The sequence below is a fragment of the Galeopterus variegatus genome, unplaced genomic scaffold (assembly GCF_000696425.1).
Source record: "Galeopterus variegatus unplaced genomic scaffold, G_variegatus-3.0.2 Scaffold6752, whole genome shotgun sequence".
Classification (NCBI taxonomy): Eukaryota; Metazoa; Chordata; class Mammalia; order Dermoptera; family Cynocephalidae; genus Galeopterus; species Galeopterus variegatus.
The window spans coordinates 48,381-61,730 of NW_007732863.1; the positions used below are offsets into that span (position 1 = coordinate 48,381).

Consider the following 13,350-nt stretch of genomic DNA (forward strand, 5'->3'; position numbering starts at 1 on the left):
GGGGGGGGAGGCGGGCGGGGAGGCGGGCAGGGCTGCTACCTTGGCAGGAAACCCTGGAGCTCAGCATGTCCTTTTGAACGTAGTAACTGCATCTTATCTGCATTCTTCATCCCTTCAAAAATATTTCCTTTTAGTTTGGCTTTTTTGCTTATTCTGCACAATTCCAACAGCTGATGGCTGAGGCCCTGTGGTCCCTGGAGGTGTGATGGGCCCTCCCTCCCCCATCTGTCCCCAGGGTCGGAGTGGGGGCATCAGCTCCATGGGTGGCGGGCGTGATTCCTCCCCTTGCCTCCCTTGGGTGACTCCGCAGGCCTGGGGTCAGTGGAGGCCTGTCTGGTGTTCTGTGGAATGGGGGTCATGGGGGTCGGGGACGTGCTGCGTGCTGGTGCTGGCGAGGGGATGTGTGCTCTGCAGAGCCCCCCGGGGCCCCTCCGCTGGCAGGGCTCTGAACCATGACTCACACGGGTGTGTTCTCAACGTGGGGTGAGAGCTTGGAAACCAAGGAAAGGCCTTGTGCACAGCAGAGCTCCGATCGCCACTGGGAGCCTCAGCCGGCTCAGTGCTGGGCCTGCGGGGGGCAGAGGGCAGAGGGTGTCGGCCTGGCCCGGGATCAGAGATGAGGATTATTTTACATTGAAAAACTTAACTCCTTTTTATTTTCATCTCTTCCTTCAAGTCTTTGCTTATATGCACTTACATTTGTATTGATTTGCAGTCTGTGTGTGTGTCCTTTTCCTCGCACATCTCGGGTCTTCAGCATCCCTGGTTTGACGGCTGAAGTCCACTGAGCAGAGATGCCGTAGCTCAGTAGCTGCACTTGGCTTCTAAATGCTTTTCTTGGCTTAGTTTATGACTCCGGCACTTCACCTTCCTGCCACTGAGTTGGGACAGGAGCAGCCAGGCTTGGGGATGAGGCTCCTCCGAGTCAGCGGCTCTGGGCCACCCAGGGTCCTCATGGAGCTGTGGAGGTGATGCTTGTGCAGGGCCAGCTGTGCCCAGCACCTGGTTGCCCACAGCGCACCTTGGCTGCCAGCCAGGCCTGGAGTGTCCCCAGTCAGTGGGGCGAGGCCCAGCCGGCTCCTCCTTAGCCTCTATGCTCAGCAATCCTGGTGGCAGCGGGGAGGGTGAGACAGATCTTGTCTCAGGGAAAGTTTGTTGACAATCTTAAAATATCTTATAAACTCTTCTGGGTTGGCAGAAACCTGGACTGTGTTTTGCCAAACGCGTTTTGCCCTCAGCTTTTAAGCCGACATGTATTTTAAGACAAACAATCTCCAGTTTCTTCAAGTGTTTACTTATTCGTGTATTGTTTTCTTAGAGGTCTGGTATACGCTCTCCAAGAAGACTGAAAAACTTTTCTTTTTTTTAATTCTGTTTCTTAGAACCCAGGAAGTTGAGTTCATCTGAGAGTAACTAAGCTTAGACCCAGAAGAACAACAGAAGATGTGAATTAGCTTGAGACTTCTCAGGAGACCCTAACCCCCTGCCTGATACCAGACATCTAAACAAAATTATAAAACTCTATCAAAAGCCTCAATGTAATAAATACATCCCCCCAAATGGCTCTTAGTTGTAACATTCCTTTGGTTCTGTTGAGTGTCTAGTCCCCGAATTCCTCTCAAACTCAGCTTTAGCTTGCTGTGGAAAGTTGTTCTCCATGGTGGGGACATCATTATCTGAAGACAGGTCCTGCTATGACCAGACATCCTGAGGGCTTCCAGGGCTGCCTCTTAATGCCCAAGGCATAAGCACTGATCACGGTCGACAGGGTGACAAAGTATCTGACAACTGCACCAGAAGGTAGAATACCAGCTGGTGGGTGGTTCGGGTGCGCATTGCGGAGACCCTGGCCTCCCTGCAGGCCCTGCACCATTAGACCTCCACCCTCACTGTATCCTGGCCTCATCGGCCATTTCTTCCCAGCACCTACATTCTGGCCTCGTTGGCTCCCCAAGGCCCCCAGCCTGCTTTGTGCCGGCTGCTCTCTCAGCCTCTCTTCTCCCCCAGTGGCATCACACAGACCCTTCCTCAACCCTCAGCACTCAGGCTTCTGCTCTGTGAAGCTCGTCTGGCCACTGCCCAGTGCATGTGCTGAGCCCAGTGGCCACGTGCCGCATTCCAGGTGTTTGGAACAGGGGAAGTTTATCCTTGCTCAGTTCTAGAAGCCGTAATCCCAACGTCAGTGTCACTGGGCTGAAATCAACATGGCAGCAGAGCCACACTGCTCTGAGACCCATAGTGGTCAAGCCACTACGGCCTCTTCCAGTGTCTGGTGGTTGCTGGTGTTCCTTGGCATGTGGCCGCGTGGCTCCGGTCTCTGCCCGTACCTTCTCTCCTTCTGTGCATGTCTTCTCTGCCTCTCTCCTATAAGAACACCTGTGGTTGCATTTAGCGCCCACCTGGATAATCCAGGGTCATCTTCTCAAATCAAGATCCTTAATTTAGCCACATCTGCAAAGACCCTTTTCCAAGTAAGGTAATATTGACAGGTTCCAGGGACTGGGATCTGATATCATTGGGGGTGACGTTCTGCCTACCGCAGTATTTCCAAACCTAAGAACAACAGCTAACGCATGACACTTACTATGCGGCTGCCACTGTAACTCGGTCTGCACAGCAGCCCCATGAGGTGGGTAATGTCACTGTCCCTATTTCAAGTTGAGGGGATAGAGACCTGGGGAGGAAGGTCTTGCTTGCCCGTGGGCAGTCAGTCAGGAGCAGCCCCAGGATCTTGCCCAGCCATCCTGGCCATACCTTTGGCTCCTGTGAGTGTCCTTCCTGCCTCTGCAACATTGGGTTTGTTGACTACAAATAGTTGAAAACTTTGAAGACTAAAAGGAGACCACAGAGAAGGGGGAGGAAGCAGGAAGAGGGCGGAGTGGGGGGCACAGGACTGGGGGCAGGTGAGTGCCCCACGGTGCCTGACAGTCTCCCAGACCAAAGTCACCATTAAAAAAGGGCCGATTGGTCTCAGACTCGTCTCAAACACTCCCCACCCCCCGCTGCTTCCCTCTTCCCCCTTTTCAAACATTCTTCCCAGAAGACGTGCAGGAGCTGGCAGCAGCATCCTGGGTACTCTGTCCCCTTGTCTGCAGGACACGAGAGCTACATTACCTTCTGCCAGCTGGAGGACGAAGCTGCCTTCACATGCAGCGCTGACCGAACCATCAGGAGCTGGGACGTGCTGACCGGGCAGTGTGTGCAGGTGTACCGAGGACACACATCCATTGTGAACAGGTCAGCCTGGCCTCAGGGCTGGGGCCACATCTTCTCGTGGGCCCCTGGCTGGGCCAAGGGGGACAGAGACATAGGGCCCCTGCCCTTGAGAAACTTAGGTTCTCTGGGGAAGTCAAAACGTGGATGCTGCAATGGAGACCTAGGACAGAAGTATCCCCAGGCCTGAGTGGTAATTGCCCGGCACTGCAGGTGGGGGTCTGGGAGGAGGAGGAGTGGGGAAGGGAGGTTCCACCCACACACGGAATTGGGCCTGGACACCCCACGTCCCTACCCGCCAGGGAGCCCACAGCACGACTGTCCCCTGCTAGGTGCAGGGAAAGGCACTGGAGCCTACAGCCCCTACTGATGGGGACCAATTCCGGAGGAAATTGTTTAATTGATACCTGATGGCAGGCCAAGGGCTTGGAGGAGGGGAGAACGGAGAGCGTGCACAATACGGAGTCGAGGATATTTTGAAATCTCTCCTTTCTATGTGGCTGTTGAAAATATCCCACTCCCTCCTTCTCAGGAAGGTTTGAATTTTTCCTTTCCTTATTGAATTTGGGTCCAAGCTGAGCAGTGGAAATTCCTGTGCTGATCAAATCAATTTGACACTATTGATGGAACTCATGACTGTTGCATCCGACTCCTGAGGGAACGCAGTGCAGGGAGTCTTGGCAGTGGCTGGGCCCCACAACCCAGGGACAGGAAGGGCACTGCTGGGGGTCTGTCTAGGGAAGGAAAGGGCCCCTGGCGGGTAGGAGCTTTGAGCTTGCTGGCTCAGGACAGAATGGCCTGCGTCCTGGCCCAGGGTGTGATGGGAGGATCGGCTGGACTGGCCTGTCCTTCCAGCTGGCGGGGGTGTCATAGCCTTCAGTCTGAACCCTCAGACAGGGCAGGGCAGAGGTGACATCCCAAAGGGAAGAGCCAGCGGGCTTCGCTGCGTGGAGAAGTGAGTCTGGAGGCATTTGGGGGGGGGGGGGGCATCTGGGCCGGCTCGACCTTCCAGCAGCCGTGCTGTTGTCCCCTCCTCAGCTGAGGCAGGAGAGGCTGGCACCCGCCGGGGGCAGGCAAACTAGGTGGTGGACAAGTGGCCTGAATGAGGACTTGGGCTCACGGCTCCTGCCAGCCTCTTCCCAAGGAGGAAGTCTGTCTTTGAAGGAAAGTGTGGGCATAGGCGTCTCCTTTCATGAATCAGCAAGAGGCAGGATAGACGCAGGTGGCAGAAGCCCTGCCCTGGGTGACCAGCCTGTCCTCAGCTTCTTCTCAAAAGTAAAACTGGATGATTAAAGGAGAGACCGAGGTCTGCCACTTTAGTCTGCCGCATGCACACAATGTGCCCGTGCACGAGCAGACACGCACGTGCTCCTTAGCAGGGCTGTGGAAGTGGCCTTTGAAGTTACACAGACTTCTGTACTGAAGACAAATGTGCATTTTTCTGGGGAGAAGTTCTTAGCTTTCATCAAGATGAGAATCAGTCACCATATTCACTGCTCTGGTCCCCGTGGTTGGCCACTTCCACTGAATGAACAGACCCTTGGCTCCCCCCACCCAAGACTCCCGGGGGCCCTTCGGCCAACTTGTGTGCCTGGAATCCCATAAGGGCTGTGACCTGGAGCTGGGGTGTCACTAGCAGGCATCAGCCATATGGAGTTCACAGATGTCCATCCCGCCTGCTGCATCTTTATCTGACTGTGCCTCCCAGAAGCCCCCCGGGGGCGCAGTACTAGGAACCATAGTGGCAGCAAGGGCTTCTGCAATTCCTGGTGGCTCTCGGCTTTTCCAGGGCCCTCACTCTGAAGCACCCCCGCCCAGGCACTGGGTCTGAGCTGTTCCCAGGAGGAACCAGCTCGTCCCACTTAGCCCTGGACTTTCCCAGTTATAAAATGAAAGTCCTGCATCCGCAGAAACCTTTCAGCTCTAGGCAAACTGGGAGGGCCGGCCACCCCACCTGTCCCCTCCTGCCCCCTCCTGCCTTGTCTCCCCTCTTCCCTCCCCCTTTTGTAGCTGTGCATGGAGCGGCTGCGATGGGCGGAGTGTTGGGAGGGATGGAACATCCGATCCTTGGGCCCTGCTGCGGGCACAACCAGGCCAGAAGGCAGCTCAGCGCCTGGAAGGATTCAGTCGTGGAGGGGTGACTGTGGCGGAGTCAGGGTGGCTTCCTGGAGGCGGGGGCGCTTTGAGCTGCACATGGACGGCAAGGGTGGCAGCCGGCAGATTAAGGGAACGGCCACTGGGGCTGCAGTGCCCAGTCTGGCTGATCAGGGGGTAGGCTGTGTGGATGCTGGTGGACTCCAGCCACCCTGTGCCTTCTGTCCCCTGCCCTCCCCTCTTGCCACCAGGATCCTGGTTGCCAACAACCAACTCTTCAGCAGCTCCTATGACCGGACAGCTCGTGTCTGGAGTGTGGACAAGGGGCAGATGTCCCGGGAGTTCCGGGGCCACCGCAACTGTGTTCTGACTCTAGCCTACTCCGCCCCCTGGGACCTCCCTAGCACTCCCTATGCGGAGGCTGGGGCTGGGGGGCTCCTGGTGACCGGCAGCACAGACGGCACAGCCAAAGTATGGCAAGTGGCCAGTGGATGCTGCCACCAGACGCTAAGGGGCCACACAGGCGCAGTGCTATGCCTGGTGCTGGACACACCCAGCCACACGGCCTTCACAGGCAGCACAGACACCACCATCCGTGCCTGGGACATCCTGAGCGGGGAGCAGCTGCGAGTGTTCCGGGAGCACCAGGGCTCTGTCATCTGTCTAGAGGTGAGACCCGCCCAGCCAACGGCTGTCCATGCCCGGCTGCCAGGAAAGCCCCAGGTCCTCTTGTGAGCTGCGGCCCTGCCCCAGTGGGTTAGTGAGCTCAGGCTGCATCATAGCACCCCTGAGACCAGGCAGTTTAAGCTGCAGAAACTGATGGTCTCGCAGTTCTGGAGGCCACAGTCTGAGATGAAGGTGTGGCAGGGTTGGTTTTTGGCAAGGCCTCTCTCCTTGGCATGCAGGCGGCTGCCTTCCCCTGTGTCCTCACATGCTTCCCCTCTGTGGGTTGTGTCCTAATCGCCTCTTATAAGGACACCAGTCTTGTTGCATTAGGACCCATCCGTAAGACCTCATTTTAGAATAATTACCTCTTTAAGGTCCCTATCTTGGCCTGGCCTGTTAGCTCAGTTGGTTAGAGCTTGGTGCTGATGATACTAAGGTCTAGTTTTCAGATCCTCATACTGGCCAGCCAGCAAAAAAATAAAAATAAAGACCTATCTCAAAATAAAGTCACATTCATAGGGTTAGGGCTTCAACATACATGTGCTTGCAGATCGAGAGCTGCGGTAAAACAAGGCTGCGGTTTCCTGGGGGCCAAGTGTGGGTGTCCGCAGGAATCCCGCATCTGATGGAGCTGTGGCATCTACACTGTTCACGTCAAACAGATCAGGCCCTTTTGTTTGTGGAGATAAACTTGAGGGCTCCTTTCCAGAGGCAAGGGAAGGAAAGAGCAAACTGTACAGAGATACGCAGTGTTGTAGTCCATTCCTGCTGCTATAACAAAATCCCTTAGACTGGGTAATTTATAAATAACAGAAATGTGTTGCTCACAGTTCTGGAGGCTGAAGTCCAAGATGCAGGTGCCGGCAGACTCAGTGAGGGCGCTCTGCTTTGTAGATGGCACCTTCTTGCTGCGTCCTAACATGGTGGAAAGGACAGAAGGGACGAACAGACTCCCCCCAGCCCTTTTATAAGGGCACTAATCCTATTCGTGAGCATGGAGCCCTCATGCCCCATGTCTGGTCTAAAGACAGAAGCAAATACTTACCCTTAAAATGCAATAACACTTCCTGGGCCGGTGTGTGGCTCACTTGGGAGAGTGCGGTGCTGATAACACCAAGGCCACGGGTTTGGATCCCTATATAGGGATGGCCGATTGCTCACTAGGGAGAGCGTGGTGCTGACAACACCAATTCAAGGGTTAAGATCCCCTTACCAGTCCTCTCTTTAAAAAAAAAATGAAATAACACTCCTTAATACTATTATATTGGGAGTTAAACTCCAATGTATGAATTTTGGGGACAGCAGCGTTCAGACCACAGCACACAGTCTCATACATCCTGCCTCCCACCTGTTGACCATCCCTGCTTTCTCACAACCTGTGGCCCACTCTGAACCCTTTAGGAACAGAGGTGAGTCCCCCAAAACGCGGCCATGCCCTGATGGGCCTCTGCCTCCCCTGGTCATTACGGGATGTGCATCCAGGGTCAAGCAAGCCAACCTCAGAGGTCTCAGAACCAGGTCTGGCAGAGCCAGGAGTTCACAGGCCTCTGCCAGAGAGGGTTGGGCCAGAGGAGAGGAAAGGGCTCGCATCCGAGCTACAACCCTAAGGCCAGTAAGAAACAGGGCTCCTAGCCTGTCGTGGCCCACCGACCACCGAGGGAGCTGCACCCTCCCTGGGTCTGGGCTTAACCCAGGGGTCCTTGTGAAGGAAAAAAAGGTGGAGTCTCTTCCTGTCACTCCTTAATTTCATGTGTATGTTTTTAAAATTTTAGTTAGGAAACATTTCAAATGTGAAGTATAGCAAATGGTGAAATAGACACCTATGTACCTACTTGTGACATTAGATATTACCATTGTGCCTTTAAAGCAGTGAAATGCTTCACATACAGCCAGGGAGAAAGGAAGGCGCCATGGGGGTGGGCAGCCCAAGGGTGGCATCGAGGTTGCTCAGCAATCTTTGCCGGCAAAGTCACTGTTGTGCCATCCTCCTGTGAGCCTTGCCAGACCCTGGGAAGTTTGAGGGACGGGTCCCAGCGCCATGTTCAGACAGCCCTGGGCTCGGTGTGCAGAGCGCAGAGCATGTTTGTCCTCATGCCTCCTGCCGAGAGAGATGCTTTTTTCTCGTTTTGCACATGAGAAAGCAGAGGCTGAGCAAGGATCAGTAGCTTGCCCAGGTGTCACAGCTGTCAGGGGAGAGGCAGGATTTGAGGCCAGGATTGTACATCTCTGAAACCTGTGCTTGTGACCACCATGTTGTGCGAAGAGCTGGCTGACAGAGCAGACTCAAGAAGGTGTGACGTGTCCCTGCACCAGACTGGAGTGGGGGAGCCGCTTCTGCCATTTGCTCAGGGGCAGGACCTCCTTCCTGCCGCTGGTCTGGAGCCTGGTTGTGCTCTCTGCGGCAGCCCTGCTCACGGCCTGGACAGCTGCTTCCCTGCCCGCCTGTGCTGGGTTGCCATGGAGCCAAGGGGAGCTGGAGACTTGCACCCAGGGACCTCACAGCAGAGCCCCTGGCCTGGTGCCTCACCCCGCTGTCTGCTCTGATGGGTCACATGGCAGAGCTGCCTTGGCTGTGGGGAGCCCTGCAGAGCCTGGCCCTTGTACTAAGGCCCTTTGGCCTGTCCCTGCAGGGTCTATCCTGTTTTCTCCATCTGCCTTGGACCTCCCCTGGCCTCCCTAGGCTGCCCTGCTGCTCCCTATGGGCGTCCTCCCAGGACACCAGCCAAAGTGAACAGTGAGGCCTCAGCCAGCCAAGGAGAGCAGCGCTCAGGACGCTTCCTCCGCTGGTGGCTCAGGATCTGCACTTTGAAAGTGTGCTGCCTCATCAGTTTTAACCACAGTGGTGACTGGCCCTGCATTGCCAGGACAGGCTCTCTGAGGAGCAGGAGGGGCTTCCCTTGGTCCTCACCAGCTGTGGACACTCAGCAAGCCTCCTTGGTGCGGGGGAGGGGGTCCTGCATTGCTGCCTTTCTACAGTGGTCTCAATCACAAACGTCCTGCCCAGACCCACTCCCCTTATTAGAAGTCCGTGAGTCTCAGCTGCTAGCTTGTAGACATGGGCACCAGAGGCCTGGGGCTGACTCTGGGAGCTGACGGTGTGGTGGGGGAATAGCAGGGAAATGCTGGGGCCACCAGCGGTCAGTTTGGCATCCAGGATGCCGACACAGTGTGGTGGGGGCAGCCTGAGGAGGTGTCTTGGGGTGGGGGGATGGGGGGCGGCCTGGGAGTCTTCCATGATGAGCGAGGATCAGGGTGTGGGAGCTTTCTCCGCAGGGAGGACTTGTAAGAAACCTGGGGAGGAAGGCATATGCCCAGGGTCCTCAGGGGACAGTTGGGACACAGGTGTGCTTGGAGCAGGTATGTGAAGTGGAAACCTGGGGGTGTAGCCACAGAGGCCAGGTCACAGGCTGGAGGAGGTGGTCTTCCTCAGGAAGTGGACGGGCCGAGCAGCCCCTGCCTGGGGCTGGTCCTCCTGTCCTTCTTGGCAAGGGCCCTTCTGTCATCTCCTGACCCTTTTCCTGCAGACAGAGCAGCTTCAGCTGGCTGGGGCGGGCCTGTCTCTGGGGCCTTCTTTCCTCCCTGCCAGGTGCCAGCCCAGGGGAGCCCCACAGGCAGGGGGAATTGCGTCCCCACGACAGCTCCTGGTTGTCCAGCTCCAGTCCTGGCAGGTCTGTCTCACACTCTCATCCCAGTCAGGTTCTTCTAGACCTTTCTCTTTTATCTGCCCTTCTGCTAGCAGAGTTCTGCGTGCAGGCCCTTTCCTAGGAGCCCTTTTCTTGGCTGGGGCACTAGGGGTAAACAATTGGTGCTGTGCTGGCGCATCTCCTAGCGCCCCTTGAGGAAGGGGCCTTCTGCATCCTTGTCCACAGGGCAAAGAGGCGGGGATGTGGCCCTGGGCAAAGTGTCACACAGTCTGCTGGTCTCTTGAGCCCATGCCGCCCGTGGAGAAAGGAGGGGCACCTGCTCTCGGTGCAGGGTCATTCTGGGCTCATCCACAGTTTCAACACCGAGCTCTGCACATACCCCTCCCCTGCTCTAGAGAGAGGGATCTGGGTCTTCCGAGCCACCCTGCTGCAGCCGGCGGGGCCTGGGGCTGGCATGGCTGACCCTCCCTGCTCCTCCTCCCAGCTGGTGAACCGGCTCCTGTACTCGGGCAGCGCCGACAGGACCGTCAAGTGCTGGCTGGCCGACACCGGGGAGAGGGTGCGCACGTTCGCGGCCCACGGACATGGCGTGAGCGCCCTCAAGTACCACGCGGGCACCTGTAAGTGACTGCCTGTGCTGCCCCAGCCCGCCCTGCGGCCTGGCCCCCCGCCAATCCTTCCTCCCTTTCCTCCCCGGCTCTTCCTCTCTGCTGCTTTCCTTCCTGCGTGGTCTGCCCTCGTGGAACCTCAGCTGCCATTCAGGATCGCCAGTGCCCAAAGGCAGCAGCCCTTCCTTCTCCACGCACCTGCTCCTCCAACTTTTTTGCAAAGAAGTTCCAAGTAAGGGTTTGGGGGCTCCTCCCCACCTTCACCATATAAGAATGTGGGGAGATTTAAACATTTGGAGGTCCTAGGGTCAAAAGCATGTCTCAAGGATGCATTCTAATTCTCCAAGTGAGACAGTGACACTTGGATCCAACCAGACTCAAGGGGCACATGGGCTTAGCCTCACTTGGCCTTACGTTTGACTAGATAAGAGAAAATCCAGAAAACAGGTTTACATGAGGTCGTGATTTATTTATTTATTTAAATTTTAAATTAATTATCAGTCTATTCATTCTTACAAATTGTGATATTTCTTTGGTAGTGATTTTCTTTTTGTTTTCAGGTAGAATAATTCCAGAGGCTGGCAGACTAGGCTGGAATGGGTGGTTCCTCAGAGTTATCACCCAGATCCCTTCTGTCACTTTGCTTCATTATCCTTAGCCCATATCTTCTATCTTAAGGGGGCCTTGTGGTTCAAGGTAGCTGCTGCAGCTCCAGCCATCATGTCATGTTTTAGGCAGGCAGGAGGAAGAGGAGGGAAGGGTGAAAGGGTGCATCTTCTAGCTGAGTGGCCCCTTTAAGTTCTTTCCTGGAAGCCCCACCTGAAGGCTTCTGCATCCCTGTCTGACCACTGTGTGTGCAAGAGAGATGGAAACATAAAGTCTTATCTAAGGACAGCGTTGCCAAGATGAATCAGGGTTATTTCGGAAAGAAAGAAGAGCAGAATGTCTTGGGTAGGCAATGAGCTGTCTGTCCCAGGGTCTCAAATGGTCACACGTCTGGGCCTTGCTGTCTCTGTCCCCAGGCACACCCAGAGCACAGACACTCTGTGGGGAAGCAGCCCCCAACCGCCCACGTTCCTGAGTCTCTTTCCCAGAACGTTCCCCAACTTCACGTTTTGCCATCAGCCCTCCCCTGCCCCCTCTACTCAGCAGAAACCAGCCCCACGTGTGCCAGGCCTGGGAGTGTCTTCCTAGCACTGGAGGGAGGAGATGGGGTGGGGGAGGAGTCACAGTGGGAAATTCAAGTTGACTTCACAGCAAAGGGGTCAGATGAAGATGGAAGGTGGATTTCTGAAAATAGAGCCTGACGTGCCCTCGGGATTTGGGTGTCTGACATGGAAAAATTTTTTCCTTCCTCCTGTGTCCAAGCCTGTAAGTGTGATTATGGCTCTGCTGCCAAGTCTGGGACCTCTGATTGAAAAAGAATGTTCCACTCTCAGAGGCTGCTGCCGGCAGTGGCCTAGAGCACCTCCCCCTGGCAGCAGCTGGCATGGAACACGCAGCTGAGTGCATCCCGTGGGCCCTACCTGCTGCCCATTCTTATGGAGCTTCGTTCTCAGACTTTGTTCCTGAACCTCTTCATCCACAGGATGCCCAGCAGCCACACAGTTTTCTGGAGCCACATACATTTCTGAGTTAATGGCAGGGGTGGGGTGGCAGGAAAGGAGCTGAAGAGACCCAGAAATGAAACTTTTCCCCAAGGGCCACATTCACTCTGTAGCCTTAACAAAAAGGCTGCGAATAGGCAGGTGAAGGCAGGAAGTGGGGTAAGGACCAAGGCTAGGGAGCAACCCAGGGACATGCTGGCCTTGGCTTAGGCTGCTGGGTGAGCGTGGCAGGTGCACAGGAGCCTCACTCATGGAGGTTTCCTGCCCCGAGTGCCAGTGAGCCTCCTCTGAGGCAAGTGGCGCCCGCCAGAGGTGCTGGGGTGTTGACACCCACAAGAACTCCCTCCACTAGTGACTGCTGGGAGTTGATGGATAGGTAGCCCAGAGTCCTTGTCCCCCAGATGGGTCTCACTTCCCCAGGGTCCCCAGCACGATAGCACCCCAGATGCCACAATAGTTATCTGCTCATGACAGAGCCCGTTTCTCCCCCCATTCTTCTATGGAAGCTTCCTGGAATGCCTGTGTCAAATCCTAGTGTCAGGGTGAGCTTGTGGGAGAGCCCGGCCCAAGACAGTGAGTGAACCAGTGAGTCCCTCCAGTCCGCATTCTCAGTGTGACCAGACCTCCACACCTGCTAAATCAGGGACTCTGGAGTAGGGCCCTGCCATCTGTGTGTCAACAAGCCCTCCAAGTGACTGATGCATATTGAAGTTGGAAAACTGTTAGACTAAGTTATAATGTAGGAAAAGCCCCAAGAGAGGTAGGAGCTTGGAGACAGAGGGTGGAGGCCTCCTGTGCTAGGTGTCCGCAGGAGCGCTGGGGAACCCGGGAGGGTCTGGGTTCTGTGTCGAGGGCCACATCCATTTCCGAGGAGCGGGACTGTGAGTGTCTGGTTGGTCCTTAAAGGGAACAGGCTGCTCAGGTGGGGTTGGGGTTAAGAGCCTCCAGAACATGATTATCCCCAAGGCAGGAGCTTTTGAGCCTCTGCAAACACCAGGCAGAAAAGCCAGTTTCACCAGAGGCTTCGCCAAACAGGGCAGGCGAGTGGGTACCTGGGTGGTGCTCAGGGAGGGACAGGGCCACCTGCAGGACAGTAGAGGCTGAGCTGAAGCGGCTCATGGCGTGGCATGTGGCAGCGGCAGGCCCCGAGGAGGCCTCTGCGGGCCTCGGCCTTCCGCCTGGAGCCACAGGGACGCAGCCAGATGACGAAGGGGAGCCCTGGTTCCCTGCAGGGGGTTCTGCATGTTTCCCACTCGAGCCCGAGGACATCCCTGAGAGGCAGGCTGTCCCCGGGCTCTGGGGCAGGGCGCGGGCCGCGAGGCCAGCGTGCGGCTGTGTTCGCAGTGTTCACCGGCAGCGGGGACGCCTGCGCCCGGGCCTTCGACGCCCAGTCCGGGGCGCTGCAGCGGGTGTTCCGGGGCCACGCCTTCGTCATCAACTGCATCCAGGTACGACCCGCCTGCGCCCGCCGCCCGCCCCGCCGCGCCGCAGCCGGCAGGCGACGCGGGCTGACTGGGC

At 56.4% G+C, this 13,350-nt stretch overlaps 1 protein-coding gene across 1 annotated transcript in view; it reads left to right on the plus strand.

The window, feature by feature from the left end:
- The window catches only part of WDR86 (WD repeat domain 86), a 21,563-nt gene that overhangs the window by 7,704 nt on the left and 509 nt on the right, over positions 1-13,350 (plus strand). Inside the window, exons 4-7 of the mRNA XM_008591194.1 lie at positions 3,096-3,237; positions 5,559-5,976; positions 10,102-10,237; positions 13,177-13,280. Of these exons, the coding sequence (XP_008589416.1) occupies positions 3,096-3,237; positions 5,559-5,976; positions 10,102-10,237; positions 13,177-13,280 (800 nt within the window). The remainder of the gene's footprint in view (positions 1-3,095; positions 3,238-5,558; positions 5,977-10,101; positions 10,238-13,176; positions 13,281-13,350) is intronic.